This window comes from Phycodurus eques, chromosome 3, assembly GCF_024500275.1.
Source record: "Phycodurus eques isolate BA_2022a chromosome 3, UOR_Pequ_1.1, whole genome shotgun sequence".
NCBI classification, from domain to species: Eukaryota; Metazoa; Chordata; class Actinopteri; order Syngnathiformes; family Syngnathidae; genus Phycodurus; species Phycodurus eques.
The window spans coordinates 26961914-26980697 of record NC_084527.1 but is presented as its reverse complement, the minus strand read 5'-3'; the positions used below and the strand labels follow the sequence as shown (position 1 = coordinate 26980697).

Sequence of the window (18784 nt, the reverse complement as noted above, 5' to 3'; positions counted from 1 at the left end):
TGGGCGCTCTTTGCTCCAATCCAATTTAAGCACGAGTGGCATTTAAGTCTAGTTCACGAATCAAACAACACAATAAAGTCACATGACCTCACGTCTTCTATTGGGCTTCCCGGGCATAGGTATTAACACTAGGTAAGCCAGCCCGGCTGATTGTCGTGCCTATGTGGCCAACCTGTTGGGAAGGTCGTCGCTACCATGAAGGCAACAGCGCGTTAATTGTTTACATTAAGATGGTAAAAAACAACAGCTTTCATGTATTGTCATATTTTTCTGGCACTGTCTGCCCAAATGTGGATACTTCAGCCCACTTATAACTTGAGAGATGCGTGCAGCAAATTGCAGATGTTTTGTTGTAGTTTTGACTGTTTATACACACACACGCACACACACAGCAATATCAGAATTAGCATGTTCATATTTTATTTTGTTGTTTTTATTTTATTGATGTTCATGCTGTGGTTAAAAAAAATCTGCAGTTAAATGAAGTGAAACAGACAATGATTTTAGTCAATTGTTTTCCAGAATGACAATGTTGTTGTTTTTGGTGACCTTTTACATGCCTTTGGTGTTTGCATGTCTGATTACTCACTGTTTTCCTTGGGACAACAGTAGCTGCTAATTCCAGGTCTTTTGAAGCTCTCCACAGGTGGCCCTTGGCTCTTGGAAAACTCTTCTGATTCTTGTTTGCACTCCTCTGTCAGAAATCTTGCGAGGAGCACCTGATTGAAGCAAATTTATGGTGATATTATTGGCTTTGCACTTCTGTATTATGGCTCCAACCATGCTCACTGGAACATTCAGAAGCTGAGATATGCTCCTGTAACCAATGTCATCATTATGTTTTGAAACAATTAGTTTGCGATGGTGTTGAGACACCTCTTTGCTCTTGCCCTTCATGAGATGCGTCTTGACTCACACCTTGGCAATGAGACCTTTTTGTAGGCTGTCAATTAGGACTGAACCAGCAGATATTCATTTGCACTGACAAGGGGCTGGATTGCTGTGCTGGATTGTTGTTTGATTATTGATAGATTTTAGGTGTTGTCTTGGCTTTCCATTTCTTTTTGCACTTCCCTTTCTTCATGTGTTCAATACTTTTTCCCTGTGTCATTTCGAATTATTACACACAATTTCTGATCTTATTTGTTCTAATTTCTTTGTATGTATGGATTGTTTTGTTCCCAACATCTGGTGAAATGTTCATGTCAATAGCACCTAAGGAAATATATTTAGTATGAAAAATGGTGACGTGTTAAACACTTATTTCAGATGCTGTATGTCGTTGTCATTTTACATTGAACATCCCAAAAGCTGTGCAATTTGGAATTAGCTTTATTTTTTCATTATTTTCTTGAAAAACAAATTCCTCAAATACCAAAAAAAAACTTGCAGTTCAAACCACAATCATGAGTAATGTCAGCAACACATTGAGCATCTAAACAATAAACCTAAAATTTGCTTTTTGGATGGGGTTTTGTGATGCCACCACAGACGAGTTGCATTAATGGGGAAAAATAAATGTGTGATGAAAAAAAAATTGCAATAAGTTAGAATATTAAATTAATTAAATGCCATGACAAGAAACAAATCAAGCACAAGCAACCACAAAGCTCAAGATATTGTATGTTGTTATGCTCACGGACAAACATCCAGCCATTATCTGCTCTGCTTTTCCTCATTACAGTTATGGGTGAGCTGCAGACTGTCCTAGTTGATACCTGTCTACACCCTCGACTTGTCACCAATCAGTCGCAGTGTACATACTGGAGACCAACACCCATTCACACTCACACCTGTGGACAATTTAGTCTCCAGTTAACATAAGATGCATGTTTTTGGAATGAGGAAAGAAGCAAAAGTACCTGGAGGAAAGAAGCAAAAGTACCTGGGGAAAAAAAAACCACACAAGCAAACTGAATCGATATTCGAACCTCTTGCCTTATAACTATTACACCATGCTGCCAACAGACAAACAACGGTTATTAATTCCAGCAATTCCTATAAAATGCCACTTGGTGCAAACTCCTTTCTTTTGCCTTTCCACTACTCTGGCAGATGTGTAGTTTTACTGTAGTTTAATTTTATTTTACTGTATTTAACTTATCTTTATACATACAGTATGTGACAGTTAAAAATGTTAAAATGAAAATTGCCTGTTCAGTTAATAATGGTTTCATTATAGCTACAGTTTGAGCCAAGAGAAAATACATTTATTTTACAATATATGTAATGGGGAGAAAATTTGTTCATGAAATAAAAATCCATGTAGATCACCTAGGAATTCAACCAGCACCACAAAACAGTTTGTGTTGAACTTTAGAGGTTCCAATGCAAACCAATTTGTTCTGTTTTTTCTGACCACAAAATGAATGTCTCCCATTGTAGGCAGTGGTCAAATCTGAATCTGCAAATGGATTTCCAGTTGTTCGTAGTCGGAAGAGAAAGGTATTATGACTATTAACTGCTTTTACCTTGATCTCACCATTTAGCAGACGTTATTTTCTTTATATCTCTGCTTTATCTAACAGCTGCCAACAGACACTGTTTAATTCCATTGAATGTAAGAGTAATCATATTTCAGCGTATCCACCCTGTGTCTGCGTGTTCCAGAAATGGTCTGTATCATTTTCATCATCTTTCTGCCAATTTTGTCTTCCCTTTAGCTACCTGAGGAGAGGAAACCTGTGAGGAAGTCAGCACGCTCTGCTGCCAAGCCTTCTGAGACGATTAAAGTGAGTTTACTGAGGCCTGTTTTACACAGATTTTGGTCAGAAAAGAAAATGTCTTTTTTTTTAAATAATTTATGCCTCTATTACACACATTTTATGTAATGTTTTGTATGGAAATGTTTCTCAAGTAACTATAGGTGTGTTACAATCCTGGTATTATGGACAATTCCTTAGTCCTTGTAGATGATGCTGGGCCAGAGAAAATAGCACATCGGGAAGGGCAATATGGCCTCAAAATGATATCACAACATTAGTGGTGTAACGATTCATACATTATTTCGATGTATCGATTTCTATTCCTACGATCCAACTGGATCGATCTGTGTTCTACAAGTTAGCCTTCCGGATGTAACTATATTGATTTAAATTGTTTTAAAAGGGAATCAATCAATTCTATACTATGAAGTTACACTTTTGATTTAAGCATGGCAGGCTTTATATTGAGGTGTGTATGCATTGTATTTCCATGAAAAACGCTTGTAATTCCTTTTACTTCCCTTGATTTTTCAGTTAGCACACAGCAGTTGGCACAACGCTACTTTCGTCTCTTTCTTGTGTCCTAATCTACACCCCACATCTAATCACTCCTTTGCGTAGTGCCCCTAGTGGTTGGACAAGACACCACAGTATATGCGTGTGTGTGTGTTGTTTTTGTAAGCACTTTCATTGTCGCTTAAGACACCAGTCTGTCTGGGATAACAGATAAGGAGGCTAGCGAGAAATTATGTATATGTTATGAAATTAAATTATAGGAGTTACAGTAATTTGAAATACACATGCGCCACGGTGTCACCGGTGATCCTTGTGGTTTTAAAAGGGTTAAGGATGCATCTGTTTAACTCACAGCAACTCACCGTGCACTTGAAACCTCTCAAGCTGGTTAGCTTAGCTCGCTAGCCACTAACAACAACCGCAGAGTATGAGGAGGGGAAACTCGGGCAAACGAGGAGAACCAGTGCAACGTCAACTACTGGACACTGTTTCAAGCTCACGTTTGTGCTACAAATAGCAGGTTTGTTTATTTATTTAGCTGTCTATGTATTATTAACGCTATTCCCAAAATATTTTTCTCGTGAAAACCTCACAGTGCTTTGTTTCTAACCATTAGTACTTGACTGTTTAGAACAGGGATTCTCAAACTTTGGGTCCAGCTAGGGACTCCTGGAGACATTGGAGACATTTTTCCAAAGACCCCCTTATCATTCTAACACCAATTAAAACACCTCTTTTCTAGGAAAAAGACAGGCCCAACAAGTAAAATCATAGCTGAAGAAACATAAGTTGTTTTATTGCAAGCAATGCAATCAATCAATCAACTTTTATTAAGCAGACTCATCATATAAATACATATAGTACGGTACACAATAAGATACATAAAAGGAAAATACATCAGGAAAATCTTTATATTCAATGACCATAATTAGTTTTTATCCAAATACCCTTAGAAAAACCAATAAGAATGTAAGAAATTTCACCTGCACTTTCCAGCATGCAGGTATTTGTCACAGTCACAATGGATGAATCTTTAGCTACAAAGTTAGTGAATCGATTTATAGCCTCTGAATCGGTTCATTTGGTATCGTTCTCAATGAAACAGTACCGTCCTTGAATCGAATCGCCAACCACGAACAGCGATACCAATCAGGTCGTTGCTAAAACAAATCGTTACACCCCTACACAATATGTATTATGTAAGATGCGTATCACAATATGGAGGGGCGGCATTTACCAGTACATTAATTGTATTTATGGAGACGGACATAAAATTTAAGATTCTTATTCCATTTGGAAATAAGTCCTGTACTTATTTTTTATCGCAGTCAAAACGTGAAATGGTGTAAATTAGCGCTACGAACGAATCAGTGGTGATTCAGATCCACTCGTAAGTCTGCCTGAAAAATAATATTACTAAAAGAATATTATTATTAGAATCTAAATTAATCAAAGAGTATTACCACTTACTGTGTTCTGAAAAGAGCTACAATGTACACAGCATTCACTTCCTTTGTTTACGTCCATCGCCATTTTGACTTACTGCATGTGCACTTATGCCCAGTTGTACAGTTAGCTACTGTAGTCTTGCAGTTGAAAAGATGGATCACGGAGCCGTGTGCTCCAAGATAATGAGCTCTTCGGAACAAACTGCCCGATGGTCGTGCCCGAGGAACTGCACGGATGTTCATGGCAGACTGTGACGGGTACAGGTGAATTGGATAAAGTTGTACAAGATTTATTCAACACATCTTGGCAGATGAGTGATGAGAGCTAGCCACTTACAGCTATCTAGCGGCTAACTAGCTGCTACTGAAGCTGATGTTCCCAGCCAGCCAGCGTGGATTTACTCATTTTACTGCGCCTAGACTGGTGCAAAACAGACCACAGCCAGATACGGTGAGGAATTCTGGTTAAAGTAAGCCACTTTAAACAAAAAAGAAGCGTTTTGGCAGCCACATTTTCTGGCGGGAAAACCATTTGCTAAAATGCGCCAGCCAAAATGCATCAGCGTATTGTCTTTTCTGGTGTGACAAAATCTGCAACCAAAAAAAACTGACCAGGACGTAAGCAGGGAGCTATATATAATTTTCATATAATCAAATTGGATATTCATTTGTTGGACAATGACATGTCTTTATGTCAGAATACTACAAGGAGTAGGGATTCTATTGTGATTCGCTAGTCATTTGTTACGGTCAGTGCGAATAGCGAATGGAATGGAGATGGCGAGTCCTAGCACTTGTGTAAATGGATCACACACTAAGTCTCTTGCATCTGCATTATTGTTATAGAAGTATGCATTGCTCACAGTAATGTGAAGCAATCACTGCATTGCAAGTGAGCAGAGGTGGTTAGTGTGCTACATTTACTCCGTTACATTTACTCGAGTAACATTTTGGATAAATTGTACTTGTCAGAGTAGCTTTAATAAAGCATACTTATTACTTTTATTCAAGTATTTATGTTAAGAAGAAACAGTACTTTTACTCCGTTAGAGTAATCTACATGCCGCTCCCTACTTTCATTCATCAATAATTGCGTGCACGATCTATTTTTCGACTTTAGTTTACGACTTCACATTGTGCGCCGTTGCTCCAATCCAACGTGATTATCACAGTGACGTTTGACTTAAGTTCACTGTAGTGTATATTAGTCAAATAAAAATGTAATTCATTTTGGAGAAAAGAATAAGCCGGAAGCGACGCTTGCGTTACTTGCGGTTTACCGTAATTTTAAATTTACTTGTGAAAATCAAACTAATTTTACCTATTAAAGGGGTACCACGTCATTTTTTATGTGGATAAAATTTAGGGAAAGTGGCGAGAAACCTTTTTATCAGTCTCGTAATCTGAAGGTTGCTATACTTTATGAAATTTTGAGTTCTAGATGACAGAGGCTGACTTAAACTCAGAACACAAAAATACAAACGAGTGGAATTTTATCGTATATTTAATGACATCTACAAGGGATCTAGAGGGAAACACAGAAAGGGTCTAACTAAAGAAAGAAAATAACATTAATAATGATAAAAAGAAGGAAAATCGGCGTACGAAAAGGGAAATGGAACATCGTGTGTTGGACTAAATTTGGAAACGTGAGCATTTACTGCGTCCAGTGCGGACGGGAAAGAGAGAGAGGACAAAGTTGAGATTTTGCCTAAAACTAGTAATTTCCCTGAAATTATTAGGCTGTGCTTCGTAAGCGTGTTTCTTCGTAGGGGACATTTAGGGGGTCTTTAGCCAAACCGATGTTGTTTTGGACAATGCACTCCCCGAAAATTCTCCCAGTCAGGCGCGGGGCGTGGCTTTAGCGTCCTCCTTCACGCAGCCTCCTGTGTCCTCAGCCACGTCCGCTTTTCCTCTGTGTAAACAGTGTTTCGGCAGGAAATGCTCACAAAAAAAAAAAAAAAAAAAAAAAGTCAAGCGGAGTGCTCATCACACAACATTTATAGATGTTGGAACTCGGTGCACACACAAGGTGGTCCGCATTATAAACCACCCCGACCATTTTGGAGAAAATTTTACTTTAAGTGCGCCTTATGGTCGTGAAAAAACTGTAATTATTTCACTGTGTACTTTTTACTCTTAAGTAATGTTTTGGGAGGACTACTTTTTACTTGTCACATTATTGTCAAATAACAGTACTCTTACTTCAGTACGATGTTTGGCGACTCTGCCCACCTCTGGAGCGGACATCCTCTTTTGCTACTCTTACGTTTAAGCAATATTTTTGCTCATCAGATCAGCCTTGTTTGTTGCACCAGTCTTTTGTATTTTCACGTTGAGATGCTGCCGGTCGTGGTCCAAGTTGCGGTCCCAGCGGGCGTTGATTTTGTATTAATTAGGAAATGCTAATTCGTTTACGGATGTTAATGTTAAATATGTTAAGCAACGGAGCGATGTTAGGGATTATGTCACAACACAGAATGGACTAACTTCAAATTCAGAAATGGCCAATAAAAACTGAAAAATATTGTACTTAATCTTTTCCTGGAGGATCTATTTGGGATTAGCCTTTGAAGTTGGTTATAGTGAAAAATGAAGTGAAACAGACAATGATTTTAGTCAATTCTTTTCCAGAATGAGATTGCTTAAAGAGGAGACGCTATTCATGTGGTACAGCTTTAAGCAGGCATCAGGTGCAGTTGGAGATGGGCCGGGCTCAAGTTGGAGGCCAGAACAAAAAAAGCAAAGAAATGAGGCAAATTTAATTTTAATCTTAAATCTGTACATCGTGTACTTGCGGGGTGTAAATAAATGTTTTTCTGCGTGAAGATTCTTTTTTTTTTTGTTTTTTTTTTTTTTTTTGGCTTATTGTGCTCTTCAGTGTCTTCCAGATTGCTTAGTTTATCCATCCATTATCTGAGCCGCTTATCCTCACAAGGAGCGCACCCAGAAACCCCTACAATGTTTTTTTTTAATTTTATTTTATTCCCCCCGCCCATTTGTTTTAGATTAAGTGATATTGTTCAGCAATATCTGAATTTGCACATTCATATTTAGTTATTTTTATTTTATTTGATGTTCATATTCTGATTTCAAAAATAAATTCAGAAGTTACTTGCTAGTTACTCAGAACTTGAGTAGTTGTTTTTTTTTGCACTGAGTACTTTCTTACTCTTACTCGAGTAATTACTTGGATGACTAATTTTTACTTGAGTCATATTATTCTCAAGTAACAGTACTCTAATTTGAGTACAATATTTGGCTACTCTACCCACCTCTGCAAGTGAGTGATGCGTGATGCACTTTTTTAATGATACGCCACACTTTTAATAATTAGTTGTTAATTATTTTATGACCCCCTGGGAACCACAGTTGTTTAAATTTTTACAAAATTTGGATTTGAGTATTGGCTGAAATTTTGGTGCCATTATATTAATCAAGCACATTTTGTCTCCGCAGTTGACCTCTACAGCATCAAATCGATGGAAAAAAGAGGTGAACTACTCTCTTTACGGATCTCGGGAAAATGCATCCAAGAATCCTACCCTTAGTCCTATCACAGAGTTCTTCACGCATCATTCTGCAGCAGCAAAGCACACTCCCCCTACCAGCAGGAAAGGTAAAATGTGTACGTTTTAACCCTTGTATCATGATGAAGATACACTGAAGCATGCTTGTAATGAAGTGAAAAGTCTTTCAGATCTGTTGCTGTGAATTACTTTGAGTCGTCACAATTTAAAACAGTTCCCAGGTGTCTTAATAGTCAGAATAATAATAATTAAAAATACAAATGATGAATTACAGCACACCTTGCTTCCAGAAAGTATTCAGAGCGCTTCACTTTTCCCACCTTTTGTTTTGTTACAGCCTTATTCCAAAATGGTTTAAATCACTCAAAATTCTACACGCCCCATGATGGCATTCTTAGATTTTTACTAATTTATTAAAAATAATCAAATCTAAGAAATCACATTCATAGCAAGTATTCAGTCTTTTCAGGGATCTCATTTGATGTGCATCCCGTATCCTAGACACACAAAATGATGAGGGATGTAAAAAACATTGTCAATGTGTGTCCACTGACGCACAACATTGCTTACCTACAGAACGTATGTGTGCAAGGCTCAAATTAAGCGGTCTCGCGTCGCAGTTTGCAGGTCAAAATTCGCATTTTGCGCAACAGATAACGTATTGAAAAACAAAACTGCAAATCAGACAATGGCGTATATTACACAACGCGCTTATGTCACCAATGAGTGGACACGGAAGAGAAGCGTTCGATTGATTAGCGGGAAGACAGCGGTTACAAAATGCAACGCCAAATTGAGATACCCGAGTGATGAAGGTGAAGTTAACAACATGGCGCAAATCAGTGAGTTTAACATTAGTCACCCGTTACTAACATAACGTTTGCGCTGTGGACTGCGAAATGTCTCTTTTAATTATGAGTAAACCCGCCGCCGCCCCCCCCCCCCATGACAAGGACAATATAATGTACATACAGTGTGCTTTTTGCTCAGTGTAGTCACTGTGAATATGTACCCAAACCGAGGAGGGTTTTGGTGAAGGGGGATGAAGGAAATATTTTTCTCTCTCGATGTTTTTTCATTTTAGTTTGAACAAATTCAACACTTCCAAAACTTGTAGTAGTACAAAGAATATTTAATCTTATTCCTAGTCAGCTGGTCTAAGCTCATAAATGCACAGCCATGACCCTAATGTATTCATATGTCACCAAATGCAAAAGTGCAACCTCTTTAAGTGAAGATGAACAAAGGCTGTTAATGCTTTAAAAAAAAAAAAGCCTTATTGTTTGTGCACAATGTGAATTCCAAAAATAAAAACTGTTGGTTCATGAGTTCATCTATCCATCTACTTTTAGGTCTTCACTGTGGTTGCTTTGTGTCCAGTGGTATCCAATTGATAGTTGCTGTGGTCCATTTTCTCATTAAATATCTTTCCAAAGGTGCTATTGACATGAAAATTTCACCAGATGTTGGGAACAACCTAAGTAATCCATACATACAAAGTAAGTATGAAAGTAAAGATGCGAAAGTAAGATCATAAATTAAGTTGTGTGTAATAATGTGAAATGACACAGGGAAAAGGTATTGAACACGCCAACTGGAATTTATTTAATACTTTACAAAAGCCTTTGTTTGCAATGACAGGTTCAAGACGCCGCTGTATGGAGAAACTAGTCACACTAGTTTTGGCCCATTCCTCCCCACAAGCAGTCTTTAAATCTTGAAGAATCTGTGGGCTTCTGTTATGGACCTTGAGTTTCAGTTCTTTCTATAGATTGTTGATTGGATTCAAGTCAGGTGATTGGCTGAGCCGTTCTACCAGCTTTATTTTTTTTCTTTGAAACCACTTGAGTTTCCATGGCAGTATGTTTTGGATCATTATCCTGATGAAATGTCCAACCTCATTTCATTTTCACCATCCTCATAGATGGCAGCAAATTTTTGTCGAGGAATGTCTCGGTACATTTGCGCATTCATCCTTACTTCAGTGATGTAAACTTTACCAGTACCATTTGCTGAAAAGCAACCCCACATCATGTTCCCACCTCTGAACTTCACATTTGGTATGGTGGTTTTAGGTGCCATTTCTCCTCCAAACGTGGTGTGCATTATGGCATCCAGTTTAATTTTGCTCTCATCTGACCGGACTATATTCTCCTAGTATTTAACTGCCTTGTCCAAATTTTGTTCAGGAAACTGTAAATGAGCTTTGACATGCGTGCATTCAGGCCATGGCGGCAGAGTACATTACTGTTTTCCTTGTGACAAAAGTACCTGCTAATTCCAGGTCTTTTTGAAGCTCTCCACAGGTGGTCCTTGGCTCTTGGAAAACTCTTCTGATTATTCTTTGCACTCCTCTTTCAGAAATCTTGCGAGCAGCACATGATCAAGGCAAATTTATGGTGGTATGATTGGCTTTCCACTTACATATTAAGGCCCCAACCGTGCTCCCTGGAACGTTCAGAATCTTAGATATGCGCCTATAACCAATGCCATCGTTATGTTTTGCAACAATTAGTTTACGATGGTCTTGAGACAGCTTTCTGCAATGACCCTTTTTGTAGGCCATCAATTAGGACTGAACCAGCTGATATTCATTTGCACTGACAAAGGGCTGGATTGTTGTTTGATTATTGATAGCTTTCCATGCCTTTTAGAAGAACGTCTGCCTCACAGTTCTGAGGACCGGGGTTCAATCCCCGGTCCCGCCTGTGTGGAGTTTGCATGTTCTCCCCGTGCCTGCGTGGGTTTTCTCCGAGCACTCCGGTTTCCTCCCACATCCCAAAAACATGCATGGAAGGTTAATTGACAACTCTAAATTTCCTGTAGTGAGTGTGAATGGTTGTTTGTTTGTATGTGCCCTGCGATTGGATGGCAACCAGTTCAGGGTGTACCACGCCTCCTGCCCGATGATAGCTAGGATAGGCTCCAGCATGCCCGTGACCCTAGTGAGGATAAGCGGTTCAGAAAATGGATGGATTGATGTATGTGTGGATTACTTGGGTTGTTCCCAACATCTGGTGAAATTTTCAGGTCAAAAGCATGACTGCTTGTGTAAAGGAATGGGCCAAAATCACACGAGCAATGCATGCGACTAGTTTCTCCATACAGGAGGTGTCTTGAAGCTGTCATTGCAAACAGGGTTTTGTACAAAGTATTAAATAAATACCAGTTGGCGTGTTCAATACTTTTTCCCTTTTTGATTTCACATTACTACACACAACTTAATTGGTGATCTTATTTGTTTTACTTTTTGTATCTATGGATTACTGAGGTTGTTCCTAACAGCTGGTGAAATTTTCATGTTAATCGCACATTTTGAAAATATATTTAATGAGAAAAATGTTGACGTTAAATAATTATTTCAGCTTCCGTGTGTGTATATATCTATAAGTGAATGCGCGCGTGTATATATATGTGTGTCTGTGTGTGTGTGTGTGTGTGTGTGTGTGTGAGTGTGACAACCGTCTTCTGCATGTGGCCAAACCGCCCCTTTCTCCTCTTTTTTGTTTATATATCAGACTGGTGTGACGTAATTTTGTCCAATATCGGTCCGAGTATTATAGAACCCGATAGTTATCGTGCATTCCAAAAAAAAAATACACTCCACCCCCACATTGACTACTTTGCCGAATATTTGAGTATCTGCTGGTTAACAGAAGTGAACACTGACGTTGCTTCCGTGTATAACCTTTCGAACAATGGCTACAAAAACCCGTGGTGGGGAGGGACAGTTTTTTTTTTTTTTTTTATAAAGTTGTTTAGTACATTTATAAAATAAAAATTCAGATTTGCTCGCTCACACACGTTCAGCAAAAGGCCCATAACAAAAGATGCACTTGGTTGTTTAATTTCACACTTGATGGGTGGGCAGACTATTTGCATACAAACATTAATAATTCGATTTTCCATATGCCCCTTTTAAAATCTTGGAAAGCCTGATATTTGTGAAGCCAGAAGTAGTGAATTTTGTGCTGTGCTTTCAATTTCTCCCAATAATCCCAGATGAAAGTTCATACCTGAAGAGTGAATCAGCTAGAAGGGGCCCGAGGACTGCAGTTTCCTATGGTGACAGTCGATCAGGAGCTCCAGTGTTCACTAGCAAAAGAGCCACGGAGAAGAAGAGGAGCTCACCAAGATCCAGGATCACGAGGGGATTAAAGAAGGTCAATGTTTCAGTTGATGACCTACTATGTGTGGAGCCTCAAATGCAGACCGCAGAGAACACAAGTGAGAATGATGAAGAAGAGGTCACTACAATCACTGCTGTGTCAATGGAAGCCCCATCAGAACACATAGTACCAGAACAAGTGTCAGCTGGTGCTGAAGAACATTGCACCCAAACAGATGCTGTCTCACCCAGCACACACACAGATGCAAATTCAGAATGTCATCTGATTGTTGATGGCTCCACCTCAGCCTGCCTGTTAGAAGAAACCACCACAGTGACCGCAACAACAACAGCCACCATGACAACAACCCAGCAGGCCCTAAACGTGTCAAGAAGCAGGAGGCGCTCTGTGAACCTGGCAGACGAAAAACCTAAACAGGAAGTTGAAACACAGCAGAAAAAACCCAGTGCCTCAAAGTCTGAAAGTCCCGAAGAAGAGGCTCAAGTCAACAGTGGGATGGCTTCCTGGCAGACTTACTTGAATATTGAGGATGTCTTCAAACGTGTTCCCAGCAATGGGCAGCGCTCAGTGCGCCGCAGCCTAAGGAACCAAAGCAACACAGATAATCATACAGGTCTGGCCTGGGTACTTCAGCTCTCCCCCAAAACCAAACAGTGAAGACCTGGAGTCGCAGATTCTGTTCTACGCTGTCTGAGGACACTTCGCACATCACTTTGTGATACTTGTATAGTTTTTGCCTTCCACTAGAACATTCCTTGTGTGTTTTTTTTTTCTTTTTTTCTCTCAATTGTCTTTGTTAACCTTGTTTTATGGGATGAAAGTGCTGATGCTTTTGTCCTGAACCAATTATTTGCAGCGTCTCTCTATGCAAGCCACTCAATACACAGAAGCCCAATCATTTATGCTGACCTCCTCCCAATCAATATCCAACCACACATTCCCTCCGCACACTCCAAAGTCACGAGATCGAGCCTCAATGAGTCGATCTTTTTCTCTTAGTGGATAGATGAAGACGGCCTGAGTGCAGTACCAATCTATCAGACAAGGTTAGAGGCTACTGGATTAATGTAATAGCTATGGAGAAAAGGGCTAAATAGTAGTGCAGAAAACAAATTAGCCCTTGCGTCATTGGGCCAACTTAGATTCCTGGTGGAACCTTAGAAGAAATGAGGAATAAAAATTTTATCTTACCAAACCAACTGTTCCTTTTGCTTTGCAATGTGTAATATGCACCCGGACAGACATTCAACCAACAACAATCCACTTCCATAAAAATAAGTCTAAGGCCTATACGCAACTTTGAAGGCCACTGAATCATGTAATTCGAACAGGTAGCCATCAAACCTGACCTACAGTACAGTAAACTATTAAATACTTAAGTTTATAATTAATAAATAATACTAAATACACATTACACTGAAATTATACTATACAGTATTTATCCCTGCATGCACACATCACGTTATCTTCAGTGTCACAATTTCCACTTTAACATTTGTACTTGCGCATACATGTACATCTCAATAAATTGGAATAGTGTGGCAAACTTAATTCATTTCAGTACAGTGGTTCAATACAGAAAGGAACCTTGTATATGTATTCACTACACAGTGAAATATTCGAAGTTAGTATATTTTGTTAGTGACTAAAATTCGCCATCTCAAGAAAAAGCAATATTACATAATCCAAAAAGTGTTTTTTTTTTTTATATATATATATATATATAGAGAGAGAGAGAAATTGGGTAGGAATTGGCCTTCTGTAAAGTATTTTCCTGTGAGCTCAGTGAATCTATGAGTTTTACTTTTTTAATTGAACTACTGAAATAAAAATGATGAAAAAGATACAAATTTATTTAGATGCACCTGTTGCAACTGGTATAAATTCCGCTCATGAACTGTGATCGATCACTTTAGGCAAATGTGAATGCCGGGATCTCCAAATGACCATTCTGATCAACTGAATGGCGTTAAATGAAATGAAATTGACCGCCTACTACTCCCAGATTCAAAGCAGCAATACAATAGCATCCCACTGCACACTCGAGAGTTTTTAGTGTCAGTGGTAACGACTTGAGTTTCACGTTCAGTCCACACAGGACAATTGGCATCTGGAAAGATGTGGGAGTGTGATGTATCCATCACAGTGTAATTGACTCTCCACTTTTGTTTCAAGCCAGTGTCACATGGCTGAAGGACACTAAGGTCCCAGTTTCTTGGTTGAATGCCAAGGCCTTGTCCATCTGGTAGATGAATGATCCCTCACGAGCCTGCTTGAGCGACGTAGCAAGACTTTAGTGCCATCGAGTGGTCGCCTTGATTTACTGCTTGTGCTCCCCTCACGTGATCAAGCACTCCTAGCAAATGAAAGAAGTCGTGAGCAAGTGATCATTACATTTTTTATGGATCGGTTTCATTGATTTTATTTTAACAAAAAAAGGAAAGAGAAAAAAAAAGTAGAAATGTGTTTGTTTTTAAAACATGATGTGCCCACCTTTATTGACTTGAGTCCTTTGATGGTCAAACTTAGTGTGACTGAAAAGGCTCCTGTATCGCTAAACTGTGCAAGCAGAATATTGCACCTCTATAGAAGCTCTGTTTTTGGATGTGTGAGTGAGGGGTGTGAAGCCAAAGCCGCCGTCCCTGGCAGAAGGGGATAGTGAAGACAGCTTAGAACAAGAACAATGGGGTCCTTTGACCAAGACGACGCCCCCAAGACATGTGGCCTCCTGTCACCGTGGCAACCCCCCATGGGACATGGAGAGGGTCTGACAGCTGGAGAGAAGGACTTGCAAAAACTGAGTTGCTTTCTTTCTCCTGCTTACCGTCCATGTGCTCCCAGGCCCATGTGATTGTGGGTCATGGCTCTACTGTAGTTTCATTGCTTTGACGCACTGCCGTAAACTAAACGCAGTCCTTGAGACACACGCGACGGCTCAAAGGGCCCGATAAATCACCTCTTTATATGGGTTCTTATTCCCATCTCTAATGAAAGGTGGCAAAAGTACTCGCACTCTGTATTCAAGAAGATAGTACAGGTACTTGTGTATAACAAAAAGTAGCAGTACTGATAAAATTTGAATAAAAGTAGAGTAAAGGAGCACAAAAGTTTAAAAGAAAAAAAAATTATATACTATAACTGTTTTGATAACATTGCACAATGGAGAAAAAACCTTGACACAAAATAGTTTACCACTTTTATTAACTTACAATGCTCATATCAAGAAGAACAAAAATTGTGTTACATTTGTTTTTCGAAACCAAACGCATAGCACCTGACTTATGCTCTCACAAGTGTGGGAACACACTTTGCTCATGTGAACTGCGTAACAAAAAAATGCTAAGTTGGCTAATGATGATAGCTGGGAGAAAAAAAATACACCGATTTATATTTTACGCCAAGACAGAATTTTGGAATGTCAGGGGCTTGTGGTTTTTAGGTTCGCACAACACAGCACATTGGCCGGGAATCAATCCAAAAACATTCTCTTAAATAAGGGAATGGATGGTGAATACCTTGCTTCTCTGAATCTGCTGCCATCGTAGTTAATGCTCCATGGTTGACGGTCCCCCATTGCACTTCTGTCCATGTTTTTCCCAAATCCCAAGAGCTCAGTTAATCACGATCTCCACCGTTGTGGACTTCACCTATCTCTATTTACCTCTTTTATATGTTGTTTCATCTTCCACAGAGGTTGGAAAAAGTAAAAAAAAAAACAAAACTGTTATGACGAAGAAGGAGTAGAAAGCACTGATATTCATTTTCAATTTTTTTTCGTGAAGTGAGGCCACATTCAAATCTTGCTACCGGGGCAAAAACTGCATACCCCACCTTTGAAATGAAAAGTCGTCAAAAACAAGTAATCAATGTAATTACAGGCGTCTGAAAATTCGACTTAAGTCGGCCTCCTGTAATGAAGTACTGTATTTGTACTTTGCTACTTCCCACCACTGTCCCTCATAAAAGCAAGATTTCACACCCATGGTACACTTTATTTGACACCCCATTTTAAATAGGTTGCGTGCCGTCTGCTCAGACACAAAGACATTTAATCGGTTATTCACACTTGCAGATTTACAGACCCCGGTGTTTCAAGAAGTTAATTAGTATCTGAATGGTATTAAGTTGTCCCACTGCCTCAGTGCTTTCTGTGCGGTTAGTCCTCCATTATTGATGCTTAGAGCAAGATCCGTAAGCCCGGCACAGCTCTCCTGCAGGGCCGAGACAGCAGTAGGAGGGAAACAAACAAAGGCGAGATGACAACAAGAGCGTCTAGAAGCTACTCTGTTTGCTTACTGGCCCAGTGTGTCTGCAGCTGTCTGAGGTCTACTGCAAACAGCTGCGTCTGTATGCCTCAACAAGGTGTGTACTGTGTGCTTAGTGAGGGAAGTCACCCTATACACATCACTGTGAGTTGATACATGTGAGGGATTGCAGCCACTGGGCTTCTTAAAGGCTGATTTATTGACCAGCGAATCAACTGTTATGTATACCTGCACAATCAAATCCGATTTTTTTTTTAAGTGGAAATATACCGCAGTATGATGCGGTGCACTTGTACACCACTGCCAACTATAAACACAATAACAAAAATGGCTCTGATTTGTTTAAAACAACCATCATAAATCATTATTAAATGAGGCAACTTTAAAGTAACATTTTTACAGTGTAAAAATCCATTCGTGTGTGTGTGTGGGGGGGGGCTCACTACTGTGATTGGTCAAATGCAAATGTCACCTTTAAAATATATGCATGGAAAAACAGTAGTGTTATATTTTACAATTTTCGATAGCATTTGTCCTCGATAGGGTTACAGGTGAGCTGGACCCCATCTCAGCCAACTTTGGCCAAGAGGTGGGGCATACCCTAGACTGGTCACCGACCAATCACACCCATTTCGTTGTATTTTACCAATTACTGTATCTCATCCTATTGTCACTGTACTGTGGCTGTACAATACTGAGAAACCTCCAGTATTTCACGTTAAGTGGGAGATTATGCTTGTTTTAATGACCCTGAAAGAGGCGTTGTCATTTGCATTAAGGGAAATTGTATATATACATAGAGAAAAAAAACTATGTATTTCAATGCAAACTGAATGAGGTTGGAATTTTGCACAGCATGAAGGAACCATTAGCATTACTGTATAAATCCTTAAAATGTCTTGGCATGGCAGAACAAGACACTCTTGACTTACAGTATATGGGAAGTGTGCTCTGCTTGTGTGTCAGCTGGTTCACTCAGTATATATACAGTATATGGGAATTTATTATTGTGTACGTGGAACATTAATGTACTCGTATAATCTTTGGTAAAACAACCAGATTTATTGCAAATTCAGTGGATCCGTCATCATGAACGTATAGGGGGCATACCACATCTGAATGTGATTTCGAAAATCCTTCGCACTCCAGTGTATTGAGACCATAGTTGTGGTCAGAAGTGTACATACACTCATCATGGGCATGATTGTTATATTCATTTTGTGATTTTAATGATTTAGTTGAACTGCCACCTTTTTTAGGGTTAAAAACAAGAATTGGGTGCACGTTTGGATTCACTTGAGATGTTCTCTAATCCACAAAGGATTAAAATTACAGACATACTCAACTTCATACTGTACACATACTGCCTTAATCTGAGAAGTGGTGTTTAAGGTTCTAGAACTGCAAGGCAAAACCTTATTAACAGGGGCGGAGCCAGAGAATAATCAGTGGTTGGCCGGGGTGAGACCAGTGGTAATTTTGGGCTGGCACATAACGCCTAACGTGTATAAAATAAGGGAATAATTAAGGCACCTATACACGATGCTATACTTGGACACATGCACACATAGCCACTAGGTGATGCTAAAGCACCTGCCCTTTTGCCCTGAACCATATTTTGTCTTCAATATTTAAAAGAAAAACTAACCTATTTGTCATTAATTTTACAGACCAATAGTTTGAGTCCTTGAGAGAATTGTACTTTTGCGCCTGCCTTGCCCCCATTTGTACAGGGGTGTGTTGACTTTTATATCCACTGAAACCTCCCTTCACCACCTTTTTAATAGTTGTATGATTGACTATTAATTTCGTTAACAGAAATAAATACATTAAAACATTTTCTGAATTGAATGAATTATTATTGCAATGAGTGTCCTTTTTTTGGGGGGGGGGGGGGGGGGTTACATTTAACAAACCCAAAAATGTCTGTGCACATGCCTGCATACATTACTTAAAATTCCATCAGTAACGGAATTATTATTCAATATATCAGTTACTTGCAATTAAGGTAACAAGCTTAGCGAATACAAGATTGCCAACTTTCTGTATTCCTACTAGTCTGACAGTACCCTCCATAGTTAGTTCAGCAACACAATAGGTTTATTTTCCAGGGGAATATCAGGGACACAGACCAACTGCAAAACAGCCTTGTATTCATTGTTTCATAAAGAAATTATACATGTTGATAAT

The 18784-nt window shown here is 39.2% G+C and overlaps 1 protein-coding gene across 9 annotated transcripts in view; it reads left to right on the top strand.

Annotated features, from left to right (window-relative positions):
- cdca2 (cell division cycle associated 2) overlaps positions 1–18365 on the top strand; it is a 55487-nt gene extending 37122 nt beyond the window's left edge. For 8 of the 9 annotated variants that reach the window (XM_061672955.1, XM_061672960.1, XM_061672954.1 and 5 more), the window contains 4 exons: positions 2386–2445; positions 2664–2732; positions 8129–8288; positions 12202–18365. In XM_061672955.1, the coding sequence (XP_061528939.1) occupies positions 2386–2445; positions 2664–2732; positions 8129–8288; positions 12202–12986 (1074 nt within the window). In that variant the 3' untranslated portion in view covers positions 12987–18365. The remainder of the gene's footprint in view (positions 1–2385; positions 2446–2663; positions 2733–8128; positions 8289–12201) is intronic. The other variant, XM_061672961.1, reaches the window with a different exon arrangement.
- The last annotated feature ends 419 nt before the right edge of the window (positions 18366–18784 follow it).